Source organism: Neofelis nebulosa, chromosome 8 (assembly GCF_028018385.1).
Source record: "Neofelis nebulosa isolate mNeoNeb1 chromosome 8, mNeoNeb1.pri, whole genome shotgun sequence".
Classification (NCBI taxonomy): Eukaryota; Metazoa; Chordata; class Mammalia; order Carnivora; family Felidae; genus Neofelis; species Neofelis nebulosa.
This window is the reverse complement of record NC_080789.1, coordinates 20,427,901-20,440,216: the sequence shown is the minus strand read 5'-3', so window position 1 is coordinate 20,440,216 and position 12,316 is coordinate 20,427,901. Positions and strand designations below refer to the sequence as shown.

Sequence of the window (12,316 nt, the reverse complement as noted above, 5' to 3'; positions counted from 1 at the left end):
AAAAACAGCAACGACAAAAACTGAGTTCTAGGATCATAGTGAAACATGACTTAATTCTATCACAAAGAGAAGATTGTTACAAAGGAGAGGGCCCCACTGAAGCTGAAAGATGAAAGAAAGCCTGCTGGGCAGCTAGGGCAGGGAAGGACTTGGCAGCTAATGGAAATAGTGTGAGAGCGCCTGGGTGGCTCAGTCAGTTAAGTGTCTGACTCTTGATTTCGACTCACATCATGATCTCACCTGAGTTGGTGAGTTTGAGCACTGCATCTGGCTCTTTGCTGACAGCGCAGAGCCTGCTTGGGATTCCTTCCCTCTCTCTCTCTCTCTCTCTCTCTCTCTCTCTCTCCCCCCCTCTCTCCCCCTCTCTCCCCCTCTCTCCCCCTCTCTCCCCCTCCCTCCCCCTCTCTCCCTCCCTCTCCCTCCCTCTCCCTCTCTCCCTCCCTCTCTCCCCCCTCTCTCTTTTTGCCCCTCCTCCCCTGTGTTCTCTCTCTCTCTCTCTCTCTCTCTCTCAAAATGAATGAATGAATGAATGAGATAGTGTATAAAGCATAGGGGCAAGAAAGAGTGTGGCCATGCTTCCTGAAACTAGTTCCTTTTGTTTCTACCTTCTCATAACTCTGAGCCTTCTGTCCCCCTACTACTTTCTCCAAGACCAAGATTGCTGTTTTCTTCTTCGTATCCTCAGCACACAGCTAGCAAAAGATTAGTCCTTGTATTTCTTTGTTGAATAAATGAATAAGCTACTTACTTATCCAGTCATACCTCTTTCTTTCTTACCTCTGGACCTTTGCTGTGTCCTCCCCTTTCTGCTGTGCCCTTGCCTCACACCTGCCAACTGAAATTCTACTCATGCTTCCAGAAACTGTTCTGTGCTACTTCTTTATGGAACCTTGTCCTGTCTTTTAAACTGAAAGTTCTCTTAACTCAGCTTCAGACTCAGAACAGCCATTTCATGCCTCTATCATGGTGCTTCTCCTTGCCTTGGATATTAATGAATTTTTTATAGATCTGCCATATAAATCAGAATGTCTTTTAAGGATAAGGTTCACGTCTTGATTTTTCTGCCCCCTGTAGCCAAACTTAGAATATTGCTAACATACACCAGTTAAAATGTGAGGAGGGACGCCTGGGTGGTTAGGTCAGTTAAGCATCTGACTTTTGATTTCAGTTCAAGTCTTGATGTCAGTGTTGTGAGTTCAAGCCCCTCACTGGGCTCCACGCTGGGTGTGGAGCCAACTTAAAAAAACAAAAAAAAAGGAAAAGAAAATTTGGGTAAATTGGTACTCACATTCCTGTGTCATCTCAATAAATGCATAGTCCTGAGTTTGTAATCCTTCATGGAACATGGTCCTTGCTAGCAAGTATTTATTGAGAACATACAAATTGTTTCCTGTTTTCTTTGGCTTTTTAAGGCCACATGGAGCATAAAAAAATAATACATGTTGGGGGGAAGGAGTAGATATTTTCAAAGAAAATTTTAAAAGTTTATTTGTAAAACTGTAAGTAAGGGCTCAGTGATAAGTATATATGGACATTGTATCAGACTTCTCTAGAGAAGCAGACCAACAGAATGAAGGGGTGTGTGTGTGTGTGTGTAAAGATTTATTTTAACGAATTGGCTTATGTGATTATGGGAGCCAACAGGTCCAGAATTTGTAGGGCAAGATGGCAAGCTAGAAACTTAGGCAAGATTTGGTGCTGTAGTCTTGAGCACAAAATTCATAGACTGGGATTTCTATGTCACAATTTTATGGCAGAATTCCTTCTCTGAGAAATATCTGTTTTTGCTCTTAAGGCCTCATTGAATGAGTCCGATCCACATTATTGAGGGTAGTCTCCTTTATTTAAAGCCAACCGATTTTGTCAACATCTACAAAATACTTGCAACACCTAGATTAGTGTTTCATTACATAACTGACTGCTGTAATTTAGACAGGTGGACACATAAGACTAACCATCACAGGTATGGAAGCTAAATGTAAGCACGAGTGCTACCCTTATCCCCATTTCTCCGTAATATGTAAAGAGGTCCTAACTTCAAGATTACTTTCTCTGTTAATAGAGTCCCGTAGGACTTTTACAGTTTTGCATTCTTTTGCCCGGGAGCAGAGGAGGAGCACTGTTTACTAAACTCTTAGGAGCAGAGTCCCCACAAGTTTGGTTCAATCCTTGCAGGAAATCCAGGAGGTGGTGTCTTTGCCTGGATGAGGAAACTGAGACTCTGAAACATTAAGTCGCTTTCCCCAAAGTCAGCAACACCTGTGCAGCATGGTTTCTATCTCTCTTCACTTCTCCCTGCTTTTAGTCTTGAAATAGGCAAATAAAACCTCTTAAAATTGTAACGTTTGTTCATTCAGGTTTGTTTTTTTTTTTTAAGCCCTATACAGCTTATAAATTATACACAGAGAGAACACAGATTGTTTCCCAAGTACTATTGTAAATCCTCATCGGGGCACCTGGGTGGCTCAGTCTGTTGAGTGTCCAACTTCGACTCAGGTCATGATCTCACTGTTCCCACGTGGGAGCCCCACGTCGGGCTCTGTGCTGACAGCTCAGAGCCTGGAGCCTGCTTCAGATTCTGTGTCTCCCTCTCTGTCTCTGCCCCTCCTGCTCTTGTGCTCTGACTCTGTCTCTCTCTCTCAAACAAACATTAAGAAAAAAAAATTTTTTAAAGCCTCATGAAGCCTATGGATTAGGAAGTTGAGCGAGTCACAGAGCTCTCTTCTCAGCCTCTTTTATTGGATGTAGTGGATGATCTAAGTGGCTTGGAGGCAGTCCCATATCCATATTTAACTTTTGACCACAGAATATTGTTCTTTCTTACCCCTTCTTGGTAACCAAGAGTCATGGTTACCCCTGCCCCTCCCCCATTCATGCTCTGTCTCTCTCTGTCTCAAAAATGAATAAACATTAAAAAAAAATTTAAAAAAAAAAAAAAAAGGGGCACCTGGGTGGCTCAGTCGGCTGAGCGTCCGACTTCACCTCAGGTCACGATCTCACGGTTCGTGAGTTCGAGCCCCGCGTCAGGCTCTGGGCTGATGGCTCAGAGCCTGGAGCCTGCTTCCGATTCTGTGTCTCCCTCTCTCTCTGCCCCTCCCCCATTCATGCTCTGTCTCTCTCTGTCTCAAAAATGAATAAACATTTAAAAAATTTTTTAAAAAAAGAGTCATGGTTACCCAAACATGGACCTCTGTTTCCTGACATCAGTGTTCATGTTATATGAAAGTGAGGAAGATTATATTTCACCACCTTCTTGTCTACTGCATCGAAACTAGACAAGGAATCATTTCAGAAATTACCTGTGTTCAACTTTGCAATGTATTGCTGTTTGATTACTTCCCATGTTTGGTTAATTTAAACCATTCGAAGCACATCCTGAATGATTTTCTGGGGGAGAGAGCCTAGATTTCAAAGGAAGGCCTGCGTGAGATTGAGAATTTCTGTAGAATAATTTCCTAAATGCAAATAATTAAAACTTGTTTGTGAGTTAACAGTGAAACCATAGTTAAGGTGTTTGGCATAGTTGTCAGAGAGACTAAAATTGGTGGGCACTATCATCTTAAGAAAATCTCTGTTCTTTAATTCTGTGTTGCCTGTGGTTTTTGTTTTTTGTGTTTTTAGGCAGTTAATTGCTCATTTGCAAGTTTTCTCAAAGTTTTCAAATCCACGAGCCTTATATCTAGAATCCAAATTATATGACCTGTATCTTCAGGTAAGTAAAATAAATTATTGCCACTATAATTCTTTGTGAAATTTTCTCTTGTCATTTACTTTATCAGAATAACTTTTAGGTTTTTAATAATTGTTAATAAATAGGGCCTATGTCTGCCTTTCCAGTACAATGTTTTAAAAGTTAATAATTATTTTCTGTATCTTGAGAAACAGTTTTAGACAGTACTGATTTTGTTGGTATTAAAGACATCTTGGGTAACATTGGTCAGCTGTATTAACAATGGGTTTGTGCCAAAAGAAGCTAGCTACTTTTCCTTTTACATAAATTGGTCTTACGGAGTGCTGGAATTTCAGGATCTGTTAGATTGAGTGAAAGCTGATAGTTGGAATAAGAATCTGTTGCAGTCACAATATATGACCTTCAGTTACAGAAAAGATTGTAGACGAAATTTAATGCCAGAAGCTGAGTAAGCATTGGTTGTCATTCTAGGCCATAAGGGGAAACAAAATTTCCTTTTTTCATTTGGATGTTTCTTAACGGGGGACTTACATGATTTTAGCAGAATTTATCTTCATTCTCCCCATAACTCACATATAACTTCCCATGGTATATGTGACTTCATTAATTTATTCTATAAAATATCATTCTTAGCTGTTGCTACATCAGGATCAAATGGTGCAGAAAATAACCCTGGATTGTATAATGACATATAAGCATCCACATATCCTCCCTTACAGGTAAGTCACTTGAAGCCAAAGAAATGCTGTTTCTTTGGCTGATTTTTATCTTTCTACCTGAGAGCCTTTCTAAAATAATTTTCTGAAGGCCTAGGAAATTTCCCTCTTTTCTACCATAATCATAATGCTATTTTCAAGTAATAAATGAAAACTGAAAGTATATTTGTGTGTTGAGTGATTCTTCATCAGTAATAAGGTAGGAAAGAGAATATTAATTGATAAGTGTTGAGAAGGTTATATCATGTTGCTTCAGTAACGCCAAAATCTTGGTGATTACACAGGGAATCATAATGATCACTCTCTGTAAGAACTAAGGAAAGCTTTTGTATGAATCTCTTTTAAACAGCTGAGTTATTGACTGTTACTTCCTTATAGTCACTTTTACCTTTTAAAATTTGAAAGCCTGTCATTTTGTGAAAATTTTCCTTTATGGATATCAACCACAATATGGGTATTCTTAATACCTGTTTCAGTTTTTTGGATTACTGTACTATATATTGCATTTTTTAAAGGTACCATTGATTATTAAATGATGATTTGTGCTGTATTCTATTTTTAAAGGGAAAACTTACAAAGATTGCTTGAAGACCGAAGCTTTAAGGAAGAGATAGTGCATTTTAGCATTTCTGAAGATAATGCAGTAGTGAAAACAGCCCACCGAGCAGATCTGTTTCCCATTCTGATGAGGTATTTATACTGTTTACAACTGATTTTTTTTTTAAGTTGATCACAAAAACAGTTGTGAATGGAGTATTATGATTCTTTCATTTATAATCATATGATTATTCCTTCAGTTATAATTTTTTCAATTTTAATGGAATATTTCACTTTTTATTTTATTTTGATTTTTTTTTTTTAATTGGACCTTTTGGAGAAGTCAAATTGTTATAGAAACTTACTTGAAAATAATTTGTCCCTGGGGCATCTGGGTGGCTCAGTTACTTAAGAGTCCCAATTCTTGGTCTCGGCTCAGATCGTGATCTCACAGTTTGTGAGTTCAGGCCCCACGATAGGCTCACACAGTGGCGGTGTGGAGCCTGCTTGGGATTCCCCCCCACCCCTCTCTGTCCTTCCCCCTGCTTGCATTCTCTCTCTCAAAATAAATGAATAAACTTTAAGATAAGATATAAAATAAACTTTGTCCCTAACATAAAGAAAGATCTTGCCGTGGAGTTATTTTAATAATAATGTTAAAATTAAATCCAGTATTCCTCTAAATTTTATTGAGAAATAGTAAAAATAATTCATTCATTTGGTATGTAACTAATTATGATTATAAAAGCTATTGATTTTTGGTGTTGATAATGTAACCATCCACAGTACAGAACTTTGTTATATTCATTTTAATAGTTTTCATTGGATTTTCTTGGTTGAAAAAGTAATCGTTAATAACAGTCATTAAATTATTAGTCTGCTGTTTAAAAAAAACTCTTTAAGGTTCCATTTTACTCAAAATAAAGTAGAAGGTCCTCACTCCTCCTTCGAGGGCCTGGTATGACCTCCCTGTAGCCTGCCTGTCCAGCCACATGGTTTCCATTCACTGCCCCCCTCAGAGCCCACTTCCAAGTCTGTGGACCTGCTCATCTCTGTGCTCACAACACAAGTTGGCTAGCTCTTCTTCTTCACTCAGTCTTCTCTCCGATGTCATGTTGTCAGGATGCCTTCCTCGACCACTTTGTGTAAAATCACACCGTCCTCTAATCACCCTTTAGTCCCCTGCCTCGCTTTATTTTTCCTCATAATTGTCCGGCATATCCTCTTTCTTATCACTTGTCTCCCCTGACAGAAGGTACTCCATGGCCTGTAGTAAATGTTAGTCAAATTAATTTCGTCTTTTATGGTAAAAACAAACAAGCCTTATTTTTTCTGTTTTTTAAATTTACGTATCACCTACACAGAGTAGAAGAATGAACTGTGGTGGTAGTGTTTGTGGTTATCCTTGTCTTGCTGCCGTATTTAACAGTAATGCTGCTAGAGCAGCCCTTCTTGAAGTGTAGTCTGCCCCTTCTTGGTGGGGGCTGTCGCTGAGATGCTCTCAGGCGGTCTGTGAGGTTAAGACTTTTTTCATAGTACTACTAAGACATTACTTTTTCCCAGCATGTCGATATTTGTGCTGACGAGGCAGAAGCAACAGTGGGTAAAACTTCTGGTGCCCCACGACTAATCAGGACAGTGCCTCCAAACTGTACCAGTCATTCTTCATTACCACACACCTGGAGTTAAAAAAAAAAAAAAAAAATCCTGGTCATTAATGTTCTTGGTGAATCTTAAACCTTGAGTACTCGTCTTTTTATTGTCTTGTATGACAAAGTGGGAAATGTGCATAAAGCACTTCTGCTGAATACTGGTTGTCTCATCGAATGGCCTATTTTCCAAATTACCGATGCGTGTTACAGAATCATTGGTGGGTAAAGATCCATTCAAAGTGCAAGATAGACAGATGGAGATTAAGGTAACAGATCACAGAGTTTATGTGAATAAAGAATATGTTTCAGATTGCACATTGCAACTAGCCTTTAAGAAACTACCACTTGTTGGGGCGCCTGGGTGGCTCAGTTGGTTAAGTGTCCCGACTTCAGCTTGGGTCATGATCTTACGGTTTGTGAGTTCGAGCCCCGTGTCGGGCTCTGGGCCGACGGCTCAGAGCCTGGAGCCTGCTTCGGATTCTGTGCCTCCCTCTCTCTGCCCCTCCCCTGCTCATTCTTTGTCTCTCTCTCTCTCAAAGAATAAACATTAAAAAGAAAATTAAAAAAATAGAAAAAATGGAAAGTACCACTTGTTGAAGTTTGGTGTAGTATCAAAGTGCAATATCCACAGTTATCACAAAAGAATTATCTGAAAGTTTACAAAATATGTTTCCTTTCCCCACCTGCATATCTGTTTAAAGTCTGGATTTTCTTCAACTACAATACATTGCAATTGATTGAATGCAGAAACCGATAGGAAAATCCAGTTATCTTCTAATAAGCAAGATAGTAAAGAAATGTGAAAATAAGTAAAAAAACATACCTCTAGACTCACTAAGTTTTGGTGGGGAGAGATTTGGAAAATAAAATTATTTTTTATTAAAAATATTATTTATGGTAACCCATTTTAATTTCTACTATGATAAATATCAATAGATAAAACTCATACAAAAACTCTTTGGGGACCTCAAAAATGTTTAAGAGTATAAAGCACCCCAATCTAATAGGTTTTGCTAGTGATTCTGTCTTGCATTTCTGGGATACTTCTTATTTAGCTTTAATATTGTTTTAATGCATTACTGGATACTGTAATTAGAAATGAGTATTATGAGGCGCCTGGGTGGCTCAGTCGGTTGAGCGTTCGACTTCTGCTCAGGTCATGATATCACAGCTTGTGAGTTTGAGCCCCTCATCAGGCTATGTGCTAACAGCTCAGAGCCTAGAGCCTGGAGCCTGCTTCGGATTCTGTGTCTCTTGCTCTCTCTGCCCCTCCCTCACTTGTGCGTGTGCACATGTGTTCTCTCTCTCTCTCTCTCTCTCTCTCTCTCTCTCTCTCTCTCTCTCAAAAATAAACACTAAAATTTTTTTTAAAAGAAATGGGTTTTATGTTTATAAGCAAGAGTGGTATAGAATTTTATTTTTGTTCCTAGCCCAACTCAATATCTTAGTTACACCACCTTCATAAATGAAAAAGGACTGTTCCTTCTTTCTCTCAGCTATGAAACTTTATAGCATAGCAATTAGTTTTCTTTGACAGTTTAAAAAATTCATCTGAAAAACTGTGTAGGTTCCATGTTTACTCATGATTACTGTTCTATTCAGGTTTTCTTAAGTTCCTTTCACTTACTTATGTGTTTTGGCTTTTTCTTGCCCAGGAAATTCCCCATTTAATTGAAATCTTGCCACTTTCCTTATTTTACTTAGAGTTGAATTCACTTACTTCCTTTTAATCTATATATTATTGTTTTCATTTTTTCTTGATTAGATATACCTTTGGCTTGCCTATTTTACTGCTTTTTTTCTTCGTATAAAGAACTACCTTTTGGCCTTTTATCTTTATTATTTCCTTCCTCCTGCTTCCTTCAGCCTTGTTTTTTGTTGTTCTTCTAAATTTTATATGTTAAATAACTAATTTCTGTTTTCATCTTTCCTTATTTTATAATATATTCTTTTAAGTCCGTTGACTTGCTGTTCTTGGCTTTTAGGAAAACAAAATGACTAGAATTATGTTTCAGGATTAATGTGCAAAGAAAATAATGTTCTCTTAATTAACTTTTTAGGATTTTGTATGGCCGAATGAAAAATAAGACTGGGAGTAAAACTCAGGGGAAATCTGCCTCAGGGACCCGTATGTCCATTGTTCTGAGATTCCTTGCTGGGACCAAACCGGAGGAGATCGAGACATTCTTGGACCTGCTATTTGAACCTGTGAAGCACTTCAAGAATGGTAGCTCTCAACTCCCTGCTACTCTGAATGTGTGTTGTCTGCTGTAGGTTTCTGATGTCTCAGGCTAAGTCTCCTGTGCTCTTGGACATCTTTCTCATGGGACTGTTCCTCCCAATCTTGATGGTGGACTTTTGGCTGAAATGGAATTCATTTGAAATTTTGATTGAATTAAACAAAGCTCACACTGATCCTGAGGGTCGTCAGCATCCATGTGTCAGTAAGCCCCTGATTAGAAAATGTGTATTTTTCAGGGGGAGCCTGGCTGGCACGGTCGGTGGAGCATGCGACTCTTGATCTCAGGGTTGTAAGTTCAAACCCCACGTTGGGTGTAGAGATTACTTAGAAAAAATAAGATCTTTAAATTAAAGGAAGGGAAGGGAAGGGAAGGGAAGGGAAGGGAAGGGAGGAAGGAAGGAAGGAAGGAAGGAAGGAAGGAAGGAAGGAAGGAAGGAAGGAAGAAGATAATGTATTTTGATTGTTGTGCATTTAGACCATTTGAAAAATGGTACTTATGCATACACAATGAATAGGTTTCTCCTTAGAAACTTAGAGCATGCTGATGAATTAATTTCAGTTGTCTTGGTATTTAGTCATTCACTAAGTCATTCATCTATTGAGTAATGATTAATTGAATACCTCCTGTACCCTGGACACTTTTCAATAATCTCTGCTCTCAACCTCACCGTCTAAGTGCAGTGAATGTAATAAGTATATAAAAATGAGTTGAAATGCTGTGTGGTCTGTTTTTTGGTGTGCAATGTTAGTAATTATTAATAATAATAATAGCTAACATTGAGTGCATACTCCATGCCAGACATTATGGCAGATCTCTTTACATACAACTCAGTTGATCCTTAAAATAACCACATGAGGTATCATTACTTGACTGGTCCCATTTTACAAATGAGGAAACTGAGACTTAGAGAGTGTAGTATTTTGCTTATAGCCACTCAGGTAGAAAATGGTAGTTTTGTTTTTGTTTTTTTAAGTTTATTTATTTTGAGAGAGAGCGAGCATCCAAGCTGGGTAGGGGCAGAGAGAGGGAGAGAGAGAGAATCCCAAGCAGGCTCCAAGGTAACAGCACAGAGCCTAGCATTGGGGCTCGATCTCACCAACTGTGAGGTGCATGACCTAAGCTGAAGTCAAGAGTTGGAAGCTCAACTACTGAACCACTCAGGTGCCCCAAAAATAGGAGAGATAAAGAGAGAGAAAGAAAGAAAGGGAGGGAAGAAGGAAGGAAGGGGGAGGGAAGGAGAAAATGATAGCTCTTTCTGACTGCAGAACCTCTGCTGTAGTCCCATAATTGCTTTGCTTTAGGCAAACATAGATATTTATTTATAGGGTAATGTGTAACATTAAGTTCTGTATTTTTCTATGATAATGGATTCAGCTGTTAAAATGTTTTCATTCAGTATATTGCCCTGCAAAAGAATAGAAAGGCTTTTGTTCAGTGAAACAGCCTCCATTGTAAGAGGGTAGCTATAAATGGTACTCTTACAGGTGTACCGTTTAGGTGTATGAATTAGCAAGCCTGTGATTTCATGCCAGTTGGTTTGAAGTATAAAGCTCAAGCGGTAACAATTCAAGTCTTTTAAGTAAATTATGAAATCAATTTTGGTGCCTGTTTATAAAGAATTTTGTTTTATTTATTCACTAAGGACTACAAGAGGAAACATTTGATTCTCGGCATTTAAGAAACTTCTAATTAGTGGGACATTTTCTGTGAAACTGCTCAAATCAACATAGACAGTGAAAGCTGAGAGTGAGGAAAGTGTATGGAAAATTGCTAGGGGGAATGAAGACATTGTAACTCGGGTTTTGAGGAATAGTCTAAGGATGAGAAGTGGGCTTAGAGACTTAGTTCTGGCACAAGTTTCTCTCTCTTTTATTCTGAGTTTCCTCATCTATAAAGTGATAATACTAAAATCTGCCATGCCTAGCTCATTGAATATTTGGTAAGAGAATCAGGAGAAAATATGTTAGGAAAAGTACATTATCATCTACATGATCATACTGTATCATTGAGGGAAATTGAAGCTGTAATTGGAGAGTAACTAACATTTCCTTTTACTTGATATCTCTTGCACTAGGAGAATGCCATTCTGCAGTCATTCAGTCAGTAGAAGATTTGGATTTGTCGAAAGTTCTTCCTTTAGGTCGTCAGCATGGTATCTTAAATAGCCTTGAAATAGTATTGAAGAACATTAGTCATCTGATCAGTGCCTACTTACCAAAGATTTTGCAGATACTGTTGTGCATGACAGCAACAGTCTCACACATCCTTGACCAACGAGAAAAGGTGAGATTCACTGTAGATGTTTTTCTTCCTGGATGAATTATGTGGGTTTGAACTGTGTGGGTCCACTTGCAAGTGGGATTTTTTTTTCTGATAAATGCAGTGCAGTACTGTAAATGTACCTAATGATCTTCTTAATAACCTTTTCTCTAGCTGACTTTATTATAAAGTAATAATACAGAATTACAAAGTATAATACATATACAAAGTATATGTTAATTGACTGTTTATGGTATTGGTAAGGCTTTCAATCAACAGTAAGCTATTAGTAAAGTTTTGGGGGAGTTACACATAGACTTGTGACTGCGCAAGGGATCAACACCCCTAACCCTTGCATTATTCAAGGGTCAGCTGTATGTCACTTGTATATTTTAAAAAGACGTTTAAAAACAGAGTGTGAATTAGTTCTATATACATCTGTAAAACTAAAGTCAGGGATAGTTGAGCTGATGTTTCTCACATTTTAATTTCAAGAGCCTAGAGGTATAGGACATCTTCCAACTCTCATTTGTCCAGAGTAGTTGGAGAATGAACAGAATACTGTTAGCATCATCCTTGTTATTTTGAGGTAAGAATTGCCGAGAGGTCTTTTATAAGTAAATGCTTGCCTACTAGGAGTACAATGTTTTGAATAAAGATCAGCAGCAAGACCATGCGGCTAGCTCAATGCCAGAGGCTTCACAAGGCAGTAAATATTTTCTGAATTGTATTAAAGACAATATATTTATGTTCTGCTGAAACAAGTATATGGGCATAAGTATACTCTCTGGGAAGTCAAGAGAAACCTATGTCTTTATGGACTGAAGGCTTCTTAGAGAAAATGAGACTTGAAGTGCAGATCTAGATTCCCATTCCTGTTGATTCTCCATTAATGGTAAACAGGCACAGTTTTAACTGGGTTAAAAATCTGTTTCATTCATTTGATTTATGGATATGCATGGTGAACTGTCTCTCAGATATGGTCATGATCACTGAAAATGGACAACCAAAATTTGACGCTGTTTTTTGGGCTATGTGTGGATACACATCTGCTTTAGTAATGAAATTCTCGATTGCCAAGCTTCAGGGATTTAGAACACACCTTATATTTTGTTAGGCATCATTTTGTTTTCTTTACTCTTTCATTCATTCCTTCCACAAATATTAATTGAGCCCCTTTTCGGTGACAGGCACCGTTCTGAGCACTGGAGGTGGAAC

The 12,316-nt window shown here is 38.3% G+C and overlaps 1 protein-coding gene across 2 annotated transcripts in view; it reads left to right on the top strand.

Annotated features, from left to right (window-relative positions):
• The window catches only part of UTP20 (UTP20 small subunit processome component), a 109,678-nt gene that overhangs the window by 45,289 nt on the left and 52,073 nt on the right, over positions 1-12,316 (top strand). For both annotated transcript variants that reach the window (XM_058741642.1, XM_058741641.1), the window contains exons 23-27: positions 3,622-3,712; positions 4,325-4,410; positions 4,972-5,097; positions 8,657-8,823; positions 10,914-11,122. In XM_058741642.1, coding sequence (XP_058597625.1) covers positions 3,622-3,712; positions 4,325-4,410; positions 4,972-5,097; positions 8,657-8,823; positions 10,914-11,122 — 679 coding nt within the window. The remainder of the gene's footprint in view (positions 1-3,621; positions 3,713-4,324; positions 4,411-4,971; positions 5,098-8,656; positions 8,824-10,913; positions 11,123-12,316) is intronic.